The sequence below is a fragment of the Lacerta agilis genome, chromosome 14 (assembly GCF_009819535.1).
Source record: "Lacerta agilis isolate rLacAgi1 chromosome 14, rLacAgi1.pri, whole genome shotgun sequence".
NCBI lineage: Eukaryota > Metazoa > Chordata > Lepidosauria > Squamata > Lacertidae > Lacerta > Lacerta agilis.
In genome coordinates, this window is record NC_046325.1 from 6,972,214 (window position 1) to 6,988,563 (window position 16,350).

At 40.8% G+C, this 16,350-nt stretch overlaps 2 protein-coding genes across 2 annotated transcripts; one reads left to right on the forward strand and one right to left on the reverse strand.

Moving 5' to 3' along the window:
* Positions 1-204: 204 nt before the first annotated feature.
* Positions 205-5,628, reverse strand: LOC117058915 (vomeronasal type-2 receptor 26-like). The gene is made up of 5 exons (XM_033170330.1): positions 5,338-5,628; positions 4,093-4,956; positions 2,103-2,333; positions 1,441-1,567; positions 205-1,106 (listed from the first exon to the last, which is right to left on the reverse strand). Exons 1-5 carry the CDS (start codon positions 5,626-5,628, stop codon positions 205-207), a joined length of 2,415 nt encoding a protein of 804 aa, XP_033026221.1.
* A 5,591-nt stretch (positions 5,629-11,219) lies between these two features.
* LOC117058916 (vomeronasal type-2 receptor 26-like) lies at positions 11,220-15,363 on the forward strand. Its single transcript, XM_033170331.1, has 4 exons — positions 11,220-11,588; positions 11,909-12,772; positions 14,012-14,138; positions 14,462-15,363. Exons 1-4 carry the CDS (start codon positions 11,220-11,222, stop codon positions 15,361-15,363), a joined length of 2,262 nt encoding a protein of 753 aa, XP_033026222.1.
* The last annotated feature ends 987 nt before the right edge of the window (positions 15,364-16,350 follow it).

Sequence of the window (16,350 nt, forward strand, 5' to 3'; positions counted from 1 at the left end):
TGTCGCTTCGCTAGACGAAAAATTCGCTCTACGAAGACACTCATAGAATGAATTATTTTCGTCTAGCGGGGCAACACTGTATTAAAATGCAAATGGAATTGAATTTGCTTCCCATCACTAGGTGCATCCCAATGAATTTAGGGCATCAGATGAAACTTGCACTCTACATATACAAAACTACAACAGGATACACAACAACATCCTTCAATTCTTTCTCCTTATGAGTTGCTCCCTACTGTTCATCTGAGGCCTCAGCATTATGATGTAGCATTTAGGGACAAAGATGCAGCCCAGTAACCCAGCACTGGAGGACAAGATGGAGAAGATCTCCACCACTACCATATACTTCCCTTTGGTGCTCAAATAGGTTGGAACAAAGGACAACCAAACACTGCAAAAGAGCAACATGCTGAAGGTAATGAACTTGGCTTCATTAAACGTATCTGGTAATTTGCGGGCTAAGAATGCCACAATGAAGCTGCCAATAGCCAAGAGGCCCAAGTAGCCCAGGACACAGTAAAACATTGCAACGGAGCCTTCATTACATTGCACAATGATTTCCTCTGTGACAGAGTTCATGTCTAAATCGGGGAATGAGGGAGCAGTGGTCAGCCATACAGAACAAACACTTGCTTGGATAACAGTGCAGGAAAGGACAATGGAGTTGCTCAGTTTTTTCCCCACCCACCTCCTCATGTTGGACCCGGGTTTGGTAGCCAGGAAAGCTATAACCACGGTGATGGTTTTTGCTAACACACAAGAAACAGCCATTGAGAAGACAAGGCCAAATGTTGGTTGCCGGAGGAGGCAGGTCACTGTGTTAGGTCTTCCAAGAAACAGCAACGCAGAGAGGAAGCAGAGCAGGAGGGAGATGAGCAGCATGTACGTGAGGTCCCGGTTGTTGGCTTTGACTATGGGCGTATCTCTGTGCTTAATAAAAGTTCCCAAAACCCAGGCTGAGATCAGGGAAAAGGAAATAGCAATCACAGTTGAACTAATTCCTAAATGTTCTTGGTAAGATAGAAAGGTTATTGTCTTAGGGATGCAGTGACTTCTGTCTTTGCTTGCATGCTCTTGCTCTGGGCATCTGAAACAGTCATCAATATCTGAAAGAAACATGGAAAGAGATAGAATCTGATGAGCAAATTGTTGTTTATTCAAAATGAACTGATGGTCATATAACAATGTCACTCAACATCAACTCTATTGTTCTTTTGCTTCTAGTTGATTAGTCTATCTTGGATAATTAGATCATGCTTGATGCAATGGAGCTTACTGCCTAATTTGGAGTTACGTATTAGACTGCTGCTTTATTGAAAGTCCTCTTGAGCAATCCTGGAAGTCAGAAACTTATTTACACACCATTCATATTTACCACTTGTAAATTGACAATCATTTGACCGCTGTATAATGGGGAAACTGAGGTAACAAATCACTTACCAGTCTGGTTTGAAACCTTCCCTTCTGGACATGGAAGGCAATCATAGCAGCAAAATTGTTCTCCTTCCTTCGTTTTCTTCTGATAACCAGGCTGGCAGTGTTCATTACACAGTGAAAGGGGAAGCACCTGAACTTAAACAGGAAAGGGTTATAAAAGGAGTTTTTATTTTATTTTTACATTGTTCAAGTGCTAGTCATCAAATTAAACAACAACAAAATTTCTTTAACAACAATAGCAAAATTGTTCTCCTTCTTTCCCTTTGTTCTGATATCCCAGGTGGCAGTGCTCATTGCACACAGCAAGGGGATGCAACTACCCTTAGAGAGAAAAGAAATTGTGAAGGTGTTTTTATTTTTAAATTTCAATCAGGCAGGTGCCAGTCATCTTTCTTTCTTTCTTTTAAAGGCCGGCCAATCAGCCCCGTGATTTTTGCCTTGGATTATGCTTTCTCCCCAGCCACTCCATTGCTTCTTCTATTGCACTGTTGTCCACATCAACTAGCAGCAGCTCTCTGGTTCCATTGCATTAAAAACACGGGAAGTTTCACAGACATGCAGCACAACGATGCAATTAAATGGCTATCCTTGGAATCAAATTGACACATGCAGCTCTGAAGCCACTTCCCTCACCCTGCACCCCCAAGAATGTCTAGATTCCCCACCTTGTTAAAACTCCTGTGCCAAACAATTAGATCTGCATTGATCATGAATCCGTTTTCTTCAGGAGCTCTAGGATCCTCCACCCTTCCAACTTTCACACGAAGGAAGGAATTGTTTGGAAACATGATCATGTTCATTATGTCAAATCCACCACTCCTTTCCCCCTTTTCATTAAAGAACACTGTCTCTCCGGCTGAGTTGTTAAAGGAGATGTCTTGAAGATATGAGTGCATCTAGTTGAAAGAGAAGAACATACAAAGAAACCAGAAACTAATGAAGTTTGTTTTGCAGGAGATATATGTTACTGAATGAACTTCTATATTCCCCCGCCAGTAAGAAAAAGGATTAAGTATTCACACAAAAATTACCCTTCTTCAGGGGCACAGCAAGGTAAATTGGTACCTGGGGGCAAAAATATTTTTTGTCACCCCCCCCCCCACAGGCATGGGAGGGTCAGGTGGTACCTGGTGTGGAAAATTTCTTGTCAACCCCCCCCCATTGATCCCCCCCCTGCAAAAATGGTTTTACATTATTTAATATTTTCTTACAAAGGAATAATAACAAGTAATAATAATAATAAACTTTTATTTATATCCCGCCCTCCCCGGCTGAAGTCGGGCTCAGGGTGGCTCACATCAGATACATAACATTGGTATAAAATCAAACAATAATTAAATTACCTCCTACAAACATCTCAAAATCAAATTAAAGTCTAATTAGATGGCTTTCCACAGGGTTAGGGTTGGGAACAGTAAGTGCTCCACTGAACTGAAATTTCAGCCTTCACGACATAGGAAAACAACCAAGTAAACAGCTATTTTGGTGGAGGGTCAAGATATTAGCCAATATGCATGAAATTTCATATATAGCTATATAATCCCTAGTATAGTAAGATAAGACCTTTGGAGCAGGTCCATTTTTTTATGGACCGCCCTAGTAGGGCAATAATTGTTCCTTGATAATTTGTCACCCCCTCCATTATGGAACCTGGGGTGGACCGCCCCCTACGCCCCTTGCTACGCCCCTGCCCTCCTTTCAGATCACTGGAAAATGTAACAAACCCAAAATTATGTGGGGTGCACAGAAGTAATAAACCTAGAACAACCATTCCTACCTGATAGACAGACAGAAATTTTATTGCCCATATAGACATATAAACATAAACATAGCGAAGAAAAAGGCATAAAAACACAGAGATACACAGAAATCACAATGACAGAATATCGTACCACGGCCGTCGGAGGTAAACCTACATCCAGTAGTATTAAAACTGCAATCTAGAGGGAAAATGCTAAAAAACAACAACACCTTTATGTTCATTCATGTAGTTGGCCGTTTCGCCTTTTTTGGGACAAAACAGTTTAAAAACCTTGCCACCTGAAAGGTTATATAAGGATCATTGTCTTGCAAAATTAGGGCAAGGTGAGACTCTGCTGGTGTATCCACAATTTTCTGAATTATTGGTCTTAGTAGATTTGCCCGGGCGTCTCTGTACAGAGGGCTAGAAAAGATTATATGATGAAGTGACTCTGTTGACTTATTGTCGCAGACACATGAAGCAGAAACCAGACCCTTGGAAAATCTATGTCTCAAGACATTAGAGGGAAAGGCATTAAACCACACTTTATTAAACGCAAATCGATGAGAAATTCCTACCAGATATTGTTTTGATAGTATCATCTAAGAAATACAAAATATATAAAGGGGGATATTGCATTATGGCAAGTGGAAATTCATGAGACAGTAGCAGGTAAAGTTCTTTTCAGTCTTAATAGCAGGAGCAATGGAGAATCCAAAAGCCGTCATGAAATAAGATACTTAACAGTGGTTACTAATAGATTCTTAATAGTGGTTACCAATGGATGGATTGAACCAAACAAACTGAAAGAAGGTGCTACTGGAAGGAATTCTTTTAATTTTTTTATTTGGTTTTGATAATGGCAGACCAACACGCCTACCTACCTGTGAAAGAATACAGTTTACACACATTACCTGCCAAGGCTGCACTTCTGGAAGTTCAAACCTTTCTCTGCTCATCATCAATCTATAGTTGGATCGATATAAGTACATGACATGAAGAGCATGGGCCACAACATAGACAGCATTATATATACTGTAGCTGTGGGCAGTCATCCGCATATCAAACTGAGGCCCAGGAAGGCTCTCCAGAGTCTCTTCCCCCGTGCAGGTTTCTCTGCCTTCTATTGAGACATGGGATTTTGGGAGTTTACAGTCAAATGCTTTCTCCCAGAAGTCCATGAGAAATCCATCACTCAAGCTACAATAAGGTTTTCTACTCTGAAGATATTCCTTGAATCCCAGAGGATCATTTGAGTGAATTGTGAAGCAAAGGGCACCTTTGAAATGTTGAAGGTCCCAACTCCTTTGAAAGTCAAATAAAATGAAATCAATCTCAGATGTCATAATCCACACTTTTCCAATTGATCTAAGTCCATGATTTGCAGGATCTCGCATGAATAAAACAGTTCTCAGCCATGCAAATGCCAAAGATTCTCCATACATTATAAATGTGCTGACTGTATTATCTGTGAAGGGTGCATACAATCTCAAGTACGTCTCATACATTTGATCAATACTATCTGAATGAGGTTCTTGTGGGATTCTCTCTGTGAAAGCTGTACAAATTCCATTCTGTCTAAGCAAGATTTCTATGTCATGCAAGAAGGATTCTCCACTGTTTCTATCGTCTGCAAAGAGCCCAACCCACGTCCATCCAAAATGTTTAAGCAGTCTGATAATCCCTGTGTACTGAAGAGCTGAGTTGGGAACCATGCAGTAAAAGGAACGGGTAAGACTTGTGAGACTTTTCTCTGGAGGAAATGAGCCATAGATGATCTGGAAGAAATTAAGAAATATTGTAGAACTAGTTTTAGATTATTTTTTGTGTATATAGGTCTTTTGATAGAACATATATTCTTTGAAGCGATCAATTGATCTAATAATAATAATAATAATAATAATAATAATAATAATAATAATAATATTTATACCCCGCCCTTCCTTATGAGAGTTGAATCCAAGTTATGGTAATATTATACACTTTCTGTGAGTTCTCCTCCATCAGTCTTTTTAAATTATTATTAAGGAGCTGTCCTGGATTGGAGTTACAAGCATTTAATGGATTTACGGTTTCTTGGCACAAGCACCTGCCTCTAACTATGATTCACTTCAACTGGATTGGGGGAGGGATACCAAAACCACATTGGTAGACCTTACCTGTGGAATCTTGTAGTGTCCTATGATCTCAGCCACTTGGAAAGAGGTATCAGAGCCAAATCCACCAATGATGCTTATGATATTTTTTTGGGTGTCACATTTGTAGTTGGGGACAAATTTAGAGGATTTGAAAAGGAGTTCAAGAGTGCTATGGTAGGTCATCTTTGCATTGTTGTAGCTGTCGTAGATATGGAACCCAAGTGTGACATTCGGCAAGATCCTGGGATTCTCATTTATCTCTTTCACAGCAAATGCCAAGGCCAGGACATGCTGATAGAACTTTGTCACCATACTGAAAGGAGAGTCCATTTGTAATTTCAGAGGAGAACTTTACAATGAATTAAATGTACATGCAACAACAGTGGTAATTTCTTCCTCCAACTCATTTAGATTCTAATAAAATTATATTATTTTATTGTCAGGTTTCTGAGGTAATCTAAACCTCCCTCTTCAGCTCAAATATAATTCAGGAAAACTGAGGGCATAGTTTGAAACACCACTTGTTCGTCCTTTGAGCTTTCCCAGAAAGCAGAAAACTTTCATTTTCTGCCTACTGCCAAAATGTTTATAGTATTGACTTTTTTTGTACAAAAGGTATCGGAAATTCTGGTGCAGATGCTGATTAATTTTTATGAGTACTAATCAAAAAAATCAGATGGATGTGAAAATTTGGAAATCTAATATTAAAACTCAAAACAGGAGAAAATAAATTGGACATATTTGCCTATTATGAACCAAACATGGAGGTCTGTGTTGAGCTCATTTTTTCTCGGTTAGAAACATGTAAAATTCTGCATACTGGAAAACAAATATTCCCACCACAACATCTTAGTACTATTATGTATCCATTGTTTTTTAAAAATTATCATTTTCATAACTGTTCTTATTTCCTAGACACAGACCACCCAAATCCAAACTTTTATTAATAACATTTAAAAACCCCTTTGCACTGAATCGTAGCTCCCATTGGTTGGATTGATTACTCCTGTGCTTTCTGGTGATTCATTGCATCGTTCTTTGTGAACCACACAAGCCAAGAAGATGTAGACAGGGAAAGGATGCTTACTATGCCGTGTCAAATTGCTGAAGTGACGGCTGTTCTCTGAAGGAGACTTCATAGAGAGAGTAAATGATATGCGAAGCAATTCCACCAATGTGAAGGTCACCTGACTCATACCATTCATGTAGAACTGGGAGGGAATCAGTCATTAGGCATTTCATAGTGCCTGCTTTGCCCACTATAGGAAGCAACAAATGCAGCATCAGAAATAACCACAGCATCCTAGGCTTCATTTTAGATCAGGGTATTGTGGACCGTGCCGAGTCCTGGCAATGCAGCAGCTATTGAAGTGATATTAATAAGCAATTTTGGGGGATCTGAAGGATTGCAAACGTGTGCCTTGATTAGTAGCTGAAATTTCCAGCACTTCAATATCAAGTGTGGCTGAGCAGATGAAGAATATCAGAAACTGTTGGAAAGCAAAGTAACAGAAATTTGCCTGCCTTTGGCCCGCTCCTCCTAAACTCTCAATTTGGCTAAAGTATATTTATAACCTCTTTCAGAATTGCTTCTTGATTTCTTTATCCTGACTTCTAGAAAGCAGTTGGAGTTTACACCAGGGGAAGAGATTATAGTCTTCTGGTTAATTACAGGGGGAAATAATTACTTCTTAAGAGGCAATTCTCTTGACTGGCACTCTTGGAGGGAAACATGCTTATTTGCTTGAGATCTGACCACAGCAATTCTATGTTTTTTTTTGTTTTTAGGAGCACACACAGTGGCAAATTTGTTACAGAAGGGATATGGAGAATGTGGTTGTGCCATGATCTCTTTGTGGGCTTGTCAGGGTCATCCGGTTGGGCACTCATAGAACAGAATTCTAGATGGGATGGTCCTTTGCCTTGATTCTGACCGTGTCCTTATATCCCTTCCCACTGATGTTTCCATGGGTCCTTTTTCAATGGCAATTATAAAGTGGGAAGGAGCTGTGTGATAGGCCTTGGCCATATTGTTCTGGCCTTAGAGATCCCTGGCACTGTCTTTTTTGCCATGACTCCATACTCTAGAAGTCCAGCTTCTCTGCTGTTAACCTAATATTGTAACCCATTCTCCTCTCAGCAACCTCACGCCCCTTACTCTATTAATTTAGCCATGGATTGCTGATCAGAAACAAAGCACTGGGTGGGAGTGGGTGGGTGGAGAGAGAGGTGAACACAGTGAGGAGAGATATGAACCTGATGCTCATCAGAGCCAGTGTGGTGTGGTGGTTAAGAGCGGTAGACTCGTAATCAGGGGAACCAGGTTCGCTTCCCCTCTCCTCCACATGCAGCTGCTGGGTGACCTTGGGCTAGTCACACTTCTCTGAAGTCTCTCAGCCCCACTCACCTCACAGAGTGTTTGTTGTGGGGGAGGAAGGGAAAGGAGAATGTTAGCTGCTTTGAGACTCCTTCGGGTAGTGAAAAGCGGGATATCAAATCCAAACTCCTCCTCCTCCTCCTCCTCCTCCTCCTCCTCTTCTTCTTCTTCTTCTTCTTCTTCTATATTGCAGCTCATTAATGGGAAATTATCATTTCTCATAAACTGAAGTGTGTGTGTTTGTGTGTGGAGTCATGCTTAGTGGAGATTATAAATCTCATGTTTTGCACTGAATGAAGCCTGAAGATCAGCAGTGAAGCAGCTCACCACATTTCCACCCTGTGTAGTAAGAAGGGCTTGTGGATTATGCATGTACAATTCTATGTTTCTGGGTCTCATAAATTTACTCATTTCTGGAATTAGTAAAGTTGGAATTAAGTTTATTAATTAGTTTGATTTAGCTGGTTGGTATAAGGTATTAAGAAACAAAGAATGAAATTGCCAGTCATTGGCCTATCGATTCAAGCCATCAACCATGCAGGTAGTTCTATGCCTAGCATAGAAGGAAAGGCCTCTCTGCCCAGAATTATAATTGCTCATGGCAAGCAGCCATTGTACAGCTCTGTAGAAGGCAGAGAAAAAATGGTTCAGGTAATATCCCAGCATCTCTCCCGAAATCTCCCTCACACCACCAAGGTCCCTGGGAGATCACGTATAGGGGCTGTGCGCAGCTTTAATTTGGAGGGCTACAGCTTCTCCATCTCCAGATCAAGGGTTTACATCAGAGGTCCCCAAACTAAGGCTCGGGGGCCAGATGAGGCCCAATCGCCTTCTAAATCCGGCTGCAGATGTTCCGGGAATCAGCGTGTTTTTACATGAGTAGAATGTGTTTTGAATTATGGTGCTGGAGGAGACTCTTGAGAGTTCCATGGACTGCAAGAAGATCAAACCTATCCATTCTTAAAGAAATCAGGCCTGAGTGCTCACCAGAAGGGCAGATCCTGAAGTTGAGGCTCCAGTACTTTGGCCATGTCATGAGAAGAGAAGACTCCCTAGAAAAGACCCTGATGTTGGGAAAGATGGAGGGCACAAGGAGAAGGGGACGACAGAGGATGAGATGGTTGGACAGTGTTCTCGAAGCTACTAACATGAGTTTGGCCAAACTGCGAGAGGCAGTGAAGGATAGGTGTGCCTGGCGTGCTCTGGTCCATGGGGTCACGAAGAGTCAGACACGACTGAACGACTGAACAACAAAGAATGTGTCATTTTATTTAAAATGCATCTCTGGGTTATTTGTGGGGCCTGCTTGGTGTTTTTACAGGAGTAGAATGTGTGCTTTTATTTAAAATGCCTGGCACCATCATTATACACTTTTAGGCGCCAGACAAAAACGTTGATTTTTAATCAGGCCTTTGGTTGATCTTATTGACATCCAACACCATATTAGAATATGGTCCTTTTGGGGTTTTTTTTTTAAATTGGGTTATTGTTTTTGGTTTGATTTTATATGTTGTGGTCTTGTTTGTGAACCACCCTGAGACCTCCAGGTAATGGGCTGTGTATAAATTGAAGAAATAATAATTATAATAATATATTTCTCCTCACTGTGATCCTCTCTCTCTCTCTCTCTTTCTCCCCCCCCCCCCCCGCCCAGTGCTTTGTTTCTGAGCTGCAATCCATGACTGGATGAGTAGACTAAGGGGGTTGAGGTTGCAGAGAGGAGACTGAGTTAGAATACTAGATCAGCAGCAGAGAACCTGGACTTCTAGAGGATGGAGTCATGGCAAAAAAGACAGTGCCAGGGATCTCTAAGGCCAGAACAATATGGCCAAGGCCTATCACACAGCTCCTTCGCACTTTATAATTGCCCTTGAAAAAGGACCCATGGAAACATCAGTGGGAAGGGACATAAGGACAAGGTCAGAATCAAGGCAAGGGACCATCTCATCTAGAATTCTGTTCTGTGAGTGCCCAACCGGATGGCCCTGACAAGCCCACAAAGAGATAATGAGTACAACCACATTCTCCATATCCCTATTGTAACAAATTTGCAACTGTTTGTGCTCCTTAAAAAAACATAGAATTGCTGTAGTCAGATCTCAAGCAAGGAAACAACATATTTCCTTCCAAGAGGGCCAGTCAAGAGCCTTAGCTCTTAAGAAGTCATTATTTTCCCCTGTAATTAACCAGAAGACTATAATCTCTTCCCCTGGTGAAAACTCCAAATGCTTTCTAGAAGTCAGGAACAATAAAACAAGAAGCCATTCTGAAAGGGGTTATAAATATATTTTAGCAAAATTGAGAGTTTTGGAGTAGGGGGCCAAAGGCAGGCAAATTTCTGTTACTTTGTTTTACGACAGTTTCTGATATTCTTCATTTGCTCAGCCACACTTGATATCAGAGTGCTGGCAATTTCAAGTCCTAATCAAAGCACACATTTGTAATCTTTCAGTTCTCAAAATTTTGCTTGTTCGGTAGCTTCAATAGCTGCTGCATTGACAGGACCTGGCACTGTCCACCATACCCTGATCTAAAATGAAGCCTAGGATGCTGTGGTTATTTCTGATGCTGCTTTTGTTGCCTCCTATAGTGGGCAAAGCAGGCACTATGAAATGCCCAATGACTGATTCCCTCCCAGTTCTACATGAATGGTATGAGGCAGGTGACCTTCACATCGGTGGGATTGCTTCGCATATCATCTACTCTCTCTATGAAGTCTCCTTCAGAGAACAGCCGTCACTTCAGCTCTTTGACACGGCATAGTAAGCATCCTTTCCCTGTCTACATCTTCTTGGCTTGTGTGGTTCACAAAGAACAATGCAATGAATCACCAGAAAGCACAGGAGTAATCAATCCAACCAATGGGAGCTACGATTCAGTGCAAAGGGGTTTTTAAATGTTATTAATAAAAGTTTGGATATGGGTGGGTCTCTGTTTGGGAAATGAGAACAGTTATGAAAATGATTTATTAAAAAAATGGACATATATAAGTGATAAGATGTTGTGGTGGGAAATATTTCGCAGTGTGCTGTATTTTACATATTTGTAAGCGAGAAAAAATGAACTCAAGACAGACCTCCATGTTGGGTTCAAAATAGACATTGGCAAATGCGTCCTATTTATATTCTAAAGGTTTCTCCTTTTTTGAGTCTTAATATTAGTTTCCCCCAATTTGAACATCAATTTGATTTTTTTATTAGTCCACGTGATTTGTATTCACATGATTAGTCCACGTGATTTGTACTCATAAATATTAATCAGCATCTGCGCCAGAATTTCTCATTCCTTTTGTACAAAATTGTCCATACCATACACATTTGGGCAGAAGGCAGAAAATGAAAGCTATGTTTTGTTGTTTTCTGCAATCTTGGAAAGCTCAAAGAACAAACAATTGGTGTTTCAAGAATTATATTTGAGCAGGTTTCCTGAATTATATTTGAGCAGAAGAGGGAGGTATAGGTTACCTCAGAAACCTGACAATAAAATAATATAGTTTTATTACAATCTAAATGAGTCGGAGGAAGAAATGACCACTATCATTGTTAGCACATTTAATTCAGTGAAGAATTCTCCTCTGAAATTACAAATGGACTCTCCTTTCAGTATGGTGACAAAGTTCTATCAGCACGTCCTGGCCTTGGCATTTGCTGTGAAAGAGATAAATGAGAATCCCAGGATCCTGCCGAATGTCACACTCGGGTTCCATATCTACGACAGCTACAACAATGCAAAGATGACCTACCAAAGCACTCTTGAACTCCTTTTCAAATCCTGTAAGTTTGTCCCCAACTACAAATGTGACAACAACAAAAATCTCATAAGCATCATTGGTGGATTTGGCTCTGATACCTCTTTCCAAATGGCTGAGATCATAGGACACTACAAGATTCCACAGGTAAGGTCTACCAATGTGGTTTTGGGATCCCCACCCCCCACAATCCACTTGAAGTGAATCATAGTGAGAGGCAGGTGCTTGTGCCAAGAAACCGTAAATCCATTAAATGCTTGTAACTCCAATCCAGGACAGCTCCTTAATAATAATTAAAAAAGAATGATGGATGAGAACTCACAGAAAGTGTATAATATTACCGTAACTTGGATTCAACTCTCATAAGATCAATTGATCGCTTCAAAGAATATTTGTTCTATCAAAAGACCTATATACACAAAAAATAATCTAAAACTAGTTCTACAGTATTTCTTAATTTCTTCCAGCTCATCTATGGCTCATTTCCTCCAGAGAAAAGTCTCACAAGTCTAACCCGTTCTTTTTACTGCATGGTTCCCAACTCAGCTCTTCAGTACACAGGGATTATCAGACTGCTTAAACATTTTGGATGGACGTGGGTTGGGCTCTTTGCAGACGATGGAAACAGTGGAGAATCTTTCTTGTATGACATAGAAATCTTGCTTAGACAGAATGGAATTTGTGCAGCTTTCACAGAGAGAATCCCAAAAGAACCTCATTCAGATAGTATTGATGAAATGTATGAGACATACTTGAGATTGTATGCACCCTTCACAGATAATACAGTCAGCACATTTATAATGTATGGAGAATCTTTGGTAATCGCATGGCTGAGAACTGTTATATTCATGCGAGATCCTGCAGATCATGGACTTAGATCAATTAGAAAAGTGTGGATTATGACATCTGAGATTGATTTCATATTATTTGACTTTCAAAGGGGTTGGGACCTTCAACATTTCGAAGGTGCCATTTGCTTCACTATTCACTCAAATGATCCTCTGGGATTCAAGGAATATCTACAGAGTAGAAAAGCTTATTGTTGCGAGATGGATGGATTTCTCATGGATTTCTGGGAGAAAGCATTTGACTGTAAACTCCCAAAATCCCATGTCTCAATAGAAGGCAGAGAAACCTGCACTGGGGAAGAGACTCTGGAGAGGCTTCCTGGACCTCAGTTTGAAATGAGGATGACTGCCCACAGCTACAGTATATATAATGCTGTCTATGTTGTGGCCCATGCTCTTCACGTCATGTACTCATATCGATCCAACTATAGATCGATGATGAGCAGAGAAAGGTTTGAACTTCCAGAAGTGCAGCCTTGGCAGGTAATATGTTTGAACTGTATTCTTTCTGTTTGTTTGGTTCAATCCATTCATCGTTAACCACTATTAAGCATCTATTAGAAACGACTATTAAGCATCTTATTTGATGATGGTTTGTGGATTCTCCATTTCTCATGTTATTGAGACTGAAGAGGATTTTACCTGCTACTGTCTCACGGATTTTTCACTTGCCATAATGTAATAGCCCACTTTTTATATTTTGTATTTCTTAGATGATGCTATCAAAACAATATCAGGTAGGAATGTTTTTTCTAGGTTTATTACTTCTTTATATTCCACGTAAATTTGGGTTGGTTACATTTTCCAGTGAGCTGAAAGAAGAGTATATTTTTGTGTGAATACATCATCCTTTTTCTTACTGGTGGAGGAATATAGAAGTTCATTCAGTAACATATATCTCCTGCAAAACAAACTCCATTAGTTTCTGGTCACTTTGTATGTTCTTCTCTTCCAACCAGATGCACTCATATCTTCAAGACATCTCCTTTAACAACTCAGCTGGAGAGACAGTGTTCTTTAATGAAAAAGGGGAAAGGGGTGGTGGATTTGACATAATGAACATGATCATGTTTCCAAACAATTCCTTCCTTCGTGTGAAAGTTGGAAGGGTGGAGGATCCTAGAGCTCCTGAAGAAAACGGATTCATGATCAATGCAGATCTAATTGTTTGGCACAGGAGCTTTAACAAGGTGGGGAATCTAGACATTCTTGGGGGTGCAGGGTGAGGGAAGTGGCTTCAGAGCTGCATGTGTCAATTTGATTCCAAGGATAGCCATTTAATTGCATCGTTGTGCTGCATGTCTGTGAAACTGCCCGTGTTTTTAATGCAATGGAACCAGAGAGCTGCTGCTAGTTGATGTGGACAACAGTGCAATAGAAGAAGCAATGGAGTGGCTGGGTAGAAAGCATAATCCCAGTGGCGGACTAAGGTGCAGGCATGGGGAGTGGTCTGCCCCGGGTTTCATCCCAGATGGTGATATCATGGCCGCCCCATTCCCCCGGGACACTCACCACTCCCCACACACCCCCTGGGACGTGCACAAGCCATGCCCCCGAATGTACGCTACTCCTGGTACCGGAACAGGTTGCTTCGCCACTGCATCATCCCACTGAGTTGATTGACTGGCCTGTAAAAAGAAAGAAAGAAATATGATTGGCACCTGCCTGATTGAAATATAAAGATAAAAACACCTTCACAATTTCTTTTCTCTCTAAGGGTAGTTGCCTCCCCTTTCTGTGTGCAATGAGCACTGCCACCCGGGATATCAGAAGAAAAGGAAGGAAGGAGAACAATTTTGTTGCTATGATTGCCTTCCATGTCCAGAAGGGAAGGTTTCAAACCAGACTGGTAAGTTTTACCTGTTATAGAGTTAATTCCTTATGAAGTCAAATAATTTTCAATTTACAAGTGTTAAATAAGAATGGTGTGTAAATAAGGTTCTGCCTTCCAGGATTGCTCAAGAGGACTTTCAATAAAGCGTCAGTCTAATACGTATCTCCAAATTAGGCAGTAAGCTCCATTGCATCAAGCACGATTATCCAAGATAGACAAACAACTAGAAGCAAAAGAACAATAGACTTGATGTTGAGTGGCATTGTTACATGACCATCGGCTCATTTGAAATTTGCAAGAATTTGATCAAATTCTATCTCTTTCCATGTTTCTTTCAGATATTGATGACTGTTTCAGATGCCCAGAGCGAGAGCATGCAAGCAAAGACAGAAATCATTGCATCACTAAGACAATAACCTTTCTATCTTACCAAGAGCTTTTAGGAATTAGTTCAGCCGTGATTGCTGTTTCCTTTTCCCTGATCTCAGCCTGGGTTTTGGGAACTTTTATTAAGCACAGAGATACGCCCATAGTCAAAGCCAACAACCGGGACCTCACGTACATGCTGCTCATCTCCCTCCTGCTCTGCTTCCTCTCTACGTTGCTGTTTCTTGGAAGACCTAACACAGTGACCTGCCTCCTCCGGCAACCAACATTTGGCCTTGTCTTCTCAATGGCTGTTTCTTGTGTGTTGGCAAAAACCATCACCGTGGTTATAGCTTTCCTGGCTACCAAACCAGGGTCCAACATGAGGAGGTGGGTGGGGAAAAAACTGAGCAACTCCATTGTCCTTTCCTGCACTGTTATCCAAGCAAGTGTCTGCTCTGTATGGCTGACCACTGGTCCCTCATTCCCCGATTTAGACATGAACTCTGTCGCAGAGGAAATCATTGTGCAATGTAATGAAGGCTCCGTTGCAATGTTTTACTGTGTCCTGGGCTACTTGGGCCTCTTGGCTATTGGCAGCTTCATTGTGGCATTCTTAGCCCGCAAATTACCAGATACGTTTAATGAAGCCAAGTTCATTACCTTCAGCATGTTGCTCTTTTGCAGTGTTTGGTTGTCCTTTGTTCCAACCTATCTGAGCACCAAAGGGAAGTATATGGTAGTGGTGGAGATCTTCTCCATCCTGTCCTCCAGTGCTGGGTTACTGGGCTGCATCTTTGCCCCGAAATGCTACATCATAATGCTGAGACCTCAGATGAATAGCAGGGAGCAACTCATAAGGAGAAAGAATTGAAGAATTGTGTATAGTATTGTATTGTTTTATGAATGGGGATAAGTGGCTTAGGATGCAGAGCTTACTATAACAATTTAGCCAGATTTGCTTCTGGATCAAGTATTTCACCAAATCTGGTGCATAGCCTTCCTCCAAATAATTTTGAACTTCCCATAGGTCTCCTCTTATTTTGATTGAACCAGGGATACTGGGCTATGGGATGCAAAAATTTTTTGATTTAAACTGTGGGTCCTAAACATCATGTCTGCTCCCTGTTGCAATGAATGGCAAATTTTTGTCTTGTTTGGGACCTCTGGATTTTAAAATGAGAAGGAAAGGAAACAAGGGGTTTCTGTGGTCTCCGCGCCTTGTCCAAATTCTGTAACAGTGGTGGATGATAATGCAGTAAGTTTTAAATAGAGGACTGATAAAGTTTAAGTGGGCCAATGTAGAGTACTGTGGTGTTTGTCGTTTGTAGTTATTGTTAATCTTATATGCTGCAGTCCTGGTATGTAATGGCCTGTTTACCTGAAGGTTTATCAATACAGGGTTGTTGTTGTTGTTGTTGTTGTTGTTGTTGTTGTTGTTGTTGTTGTTGTTTAAAAACACTTTATTTCCTTATTTTAACTTGTAATAATTATATTCTAAGATTTCGCTTGTATACATTACTTCTCATGTTTTTCCCATCCAATGATTCATTTATATATAATGTGATTTTGATTTTCCTTTTCTACAATAAATTTTTGAAAATGAATAAACCTTTGGATCACCAATCTTTCACCCATGGGGTGTGCGTGTGGGTGTGTACCTAAAGAACTCACTTATTACTCCAAACTTTTTTTAAAATAGATTGGAAGGGGAAGTTGGAAGCTGTTTCTGTTTCATGGGAAGAAGAGGAGTTGCCCACAGATGACCACAGAAAGTGATCCTATGGGCTTGGAAGTGAGCAGACTCCCTTGTCATGCTGAGTTGTTGCTGCTGAGTTGTTGCTGCCCATTTCCCTTAAAA

Coding starts and splice junctions, on each gene's coding strand:
- LOC117058915 (XM_033170330.1), bottom strand. CDS start 5,628: ATGGTGACAAAGTTCTATCAGCATGTCCTGGCCTTGGCATTTGCTGTG. Junction 4,957..5,337: donor GACACTACAAGATTCCACAG/GTAAGGTCTACC, acceptor AATTTCTTCCAG/ATCATCTATGGCTCATTTCC. Junction 2,334..4,092: donor CAGAAGTGCAGCCTTGGCAG/GTAATGTGTGTA, acceptor TCTTTCAACTAG/ATGCACTCATATCTTCAAGA.
- LOC117058916 (XM_033170331.1), top strand. CDS start 11,220: ATGACCACTATCATTGTTAGCACATTTAATTCAGTGAAGAATTCTCCT. Junction 12,773..14,011: donor CAGAAGTGCAGCCTTGGCAG/GTAATATGTTTG, acceptor CTCTAAGGGTAG/TTGCCTCCCCTTTCTGTGTG. Junction 14,139..14,461: donor GAAGGTTTCAAACCAGACTG/GTAAGTTTTACC, acceptor TGTTTCTTTCAG/ATATTGATGACTGTTTCAGA.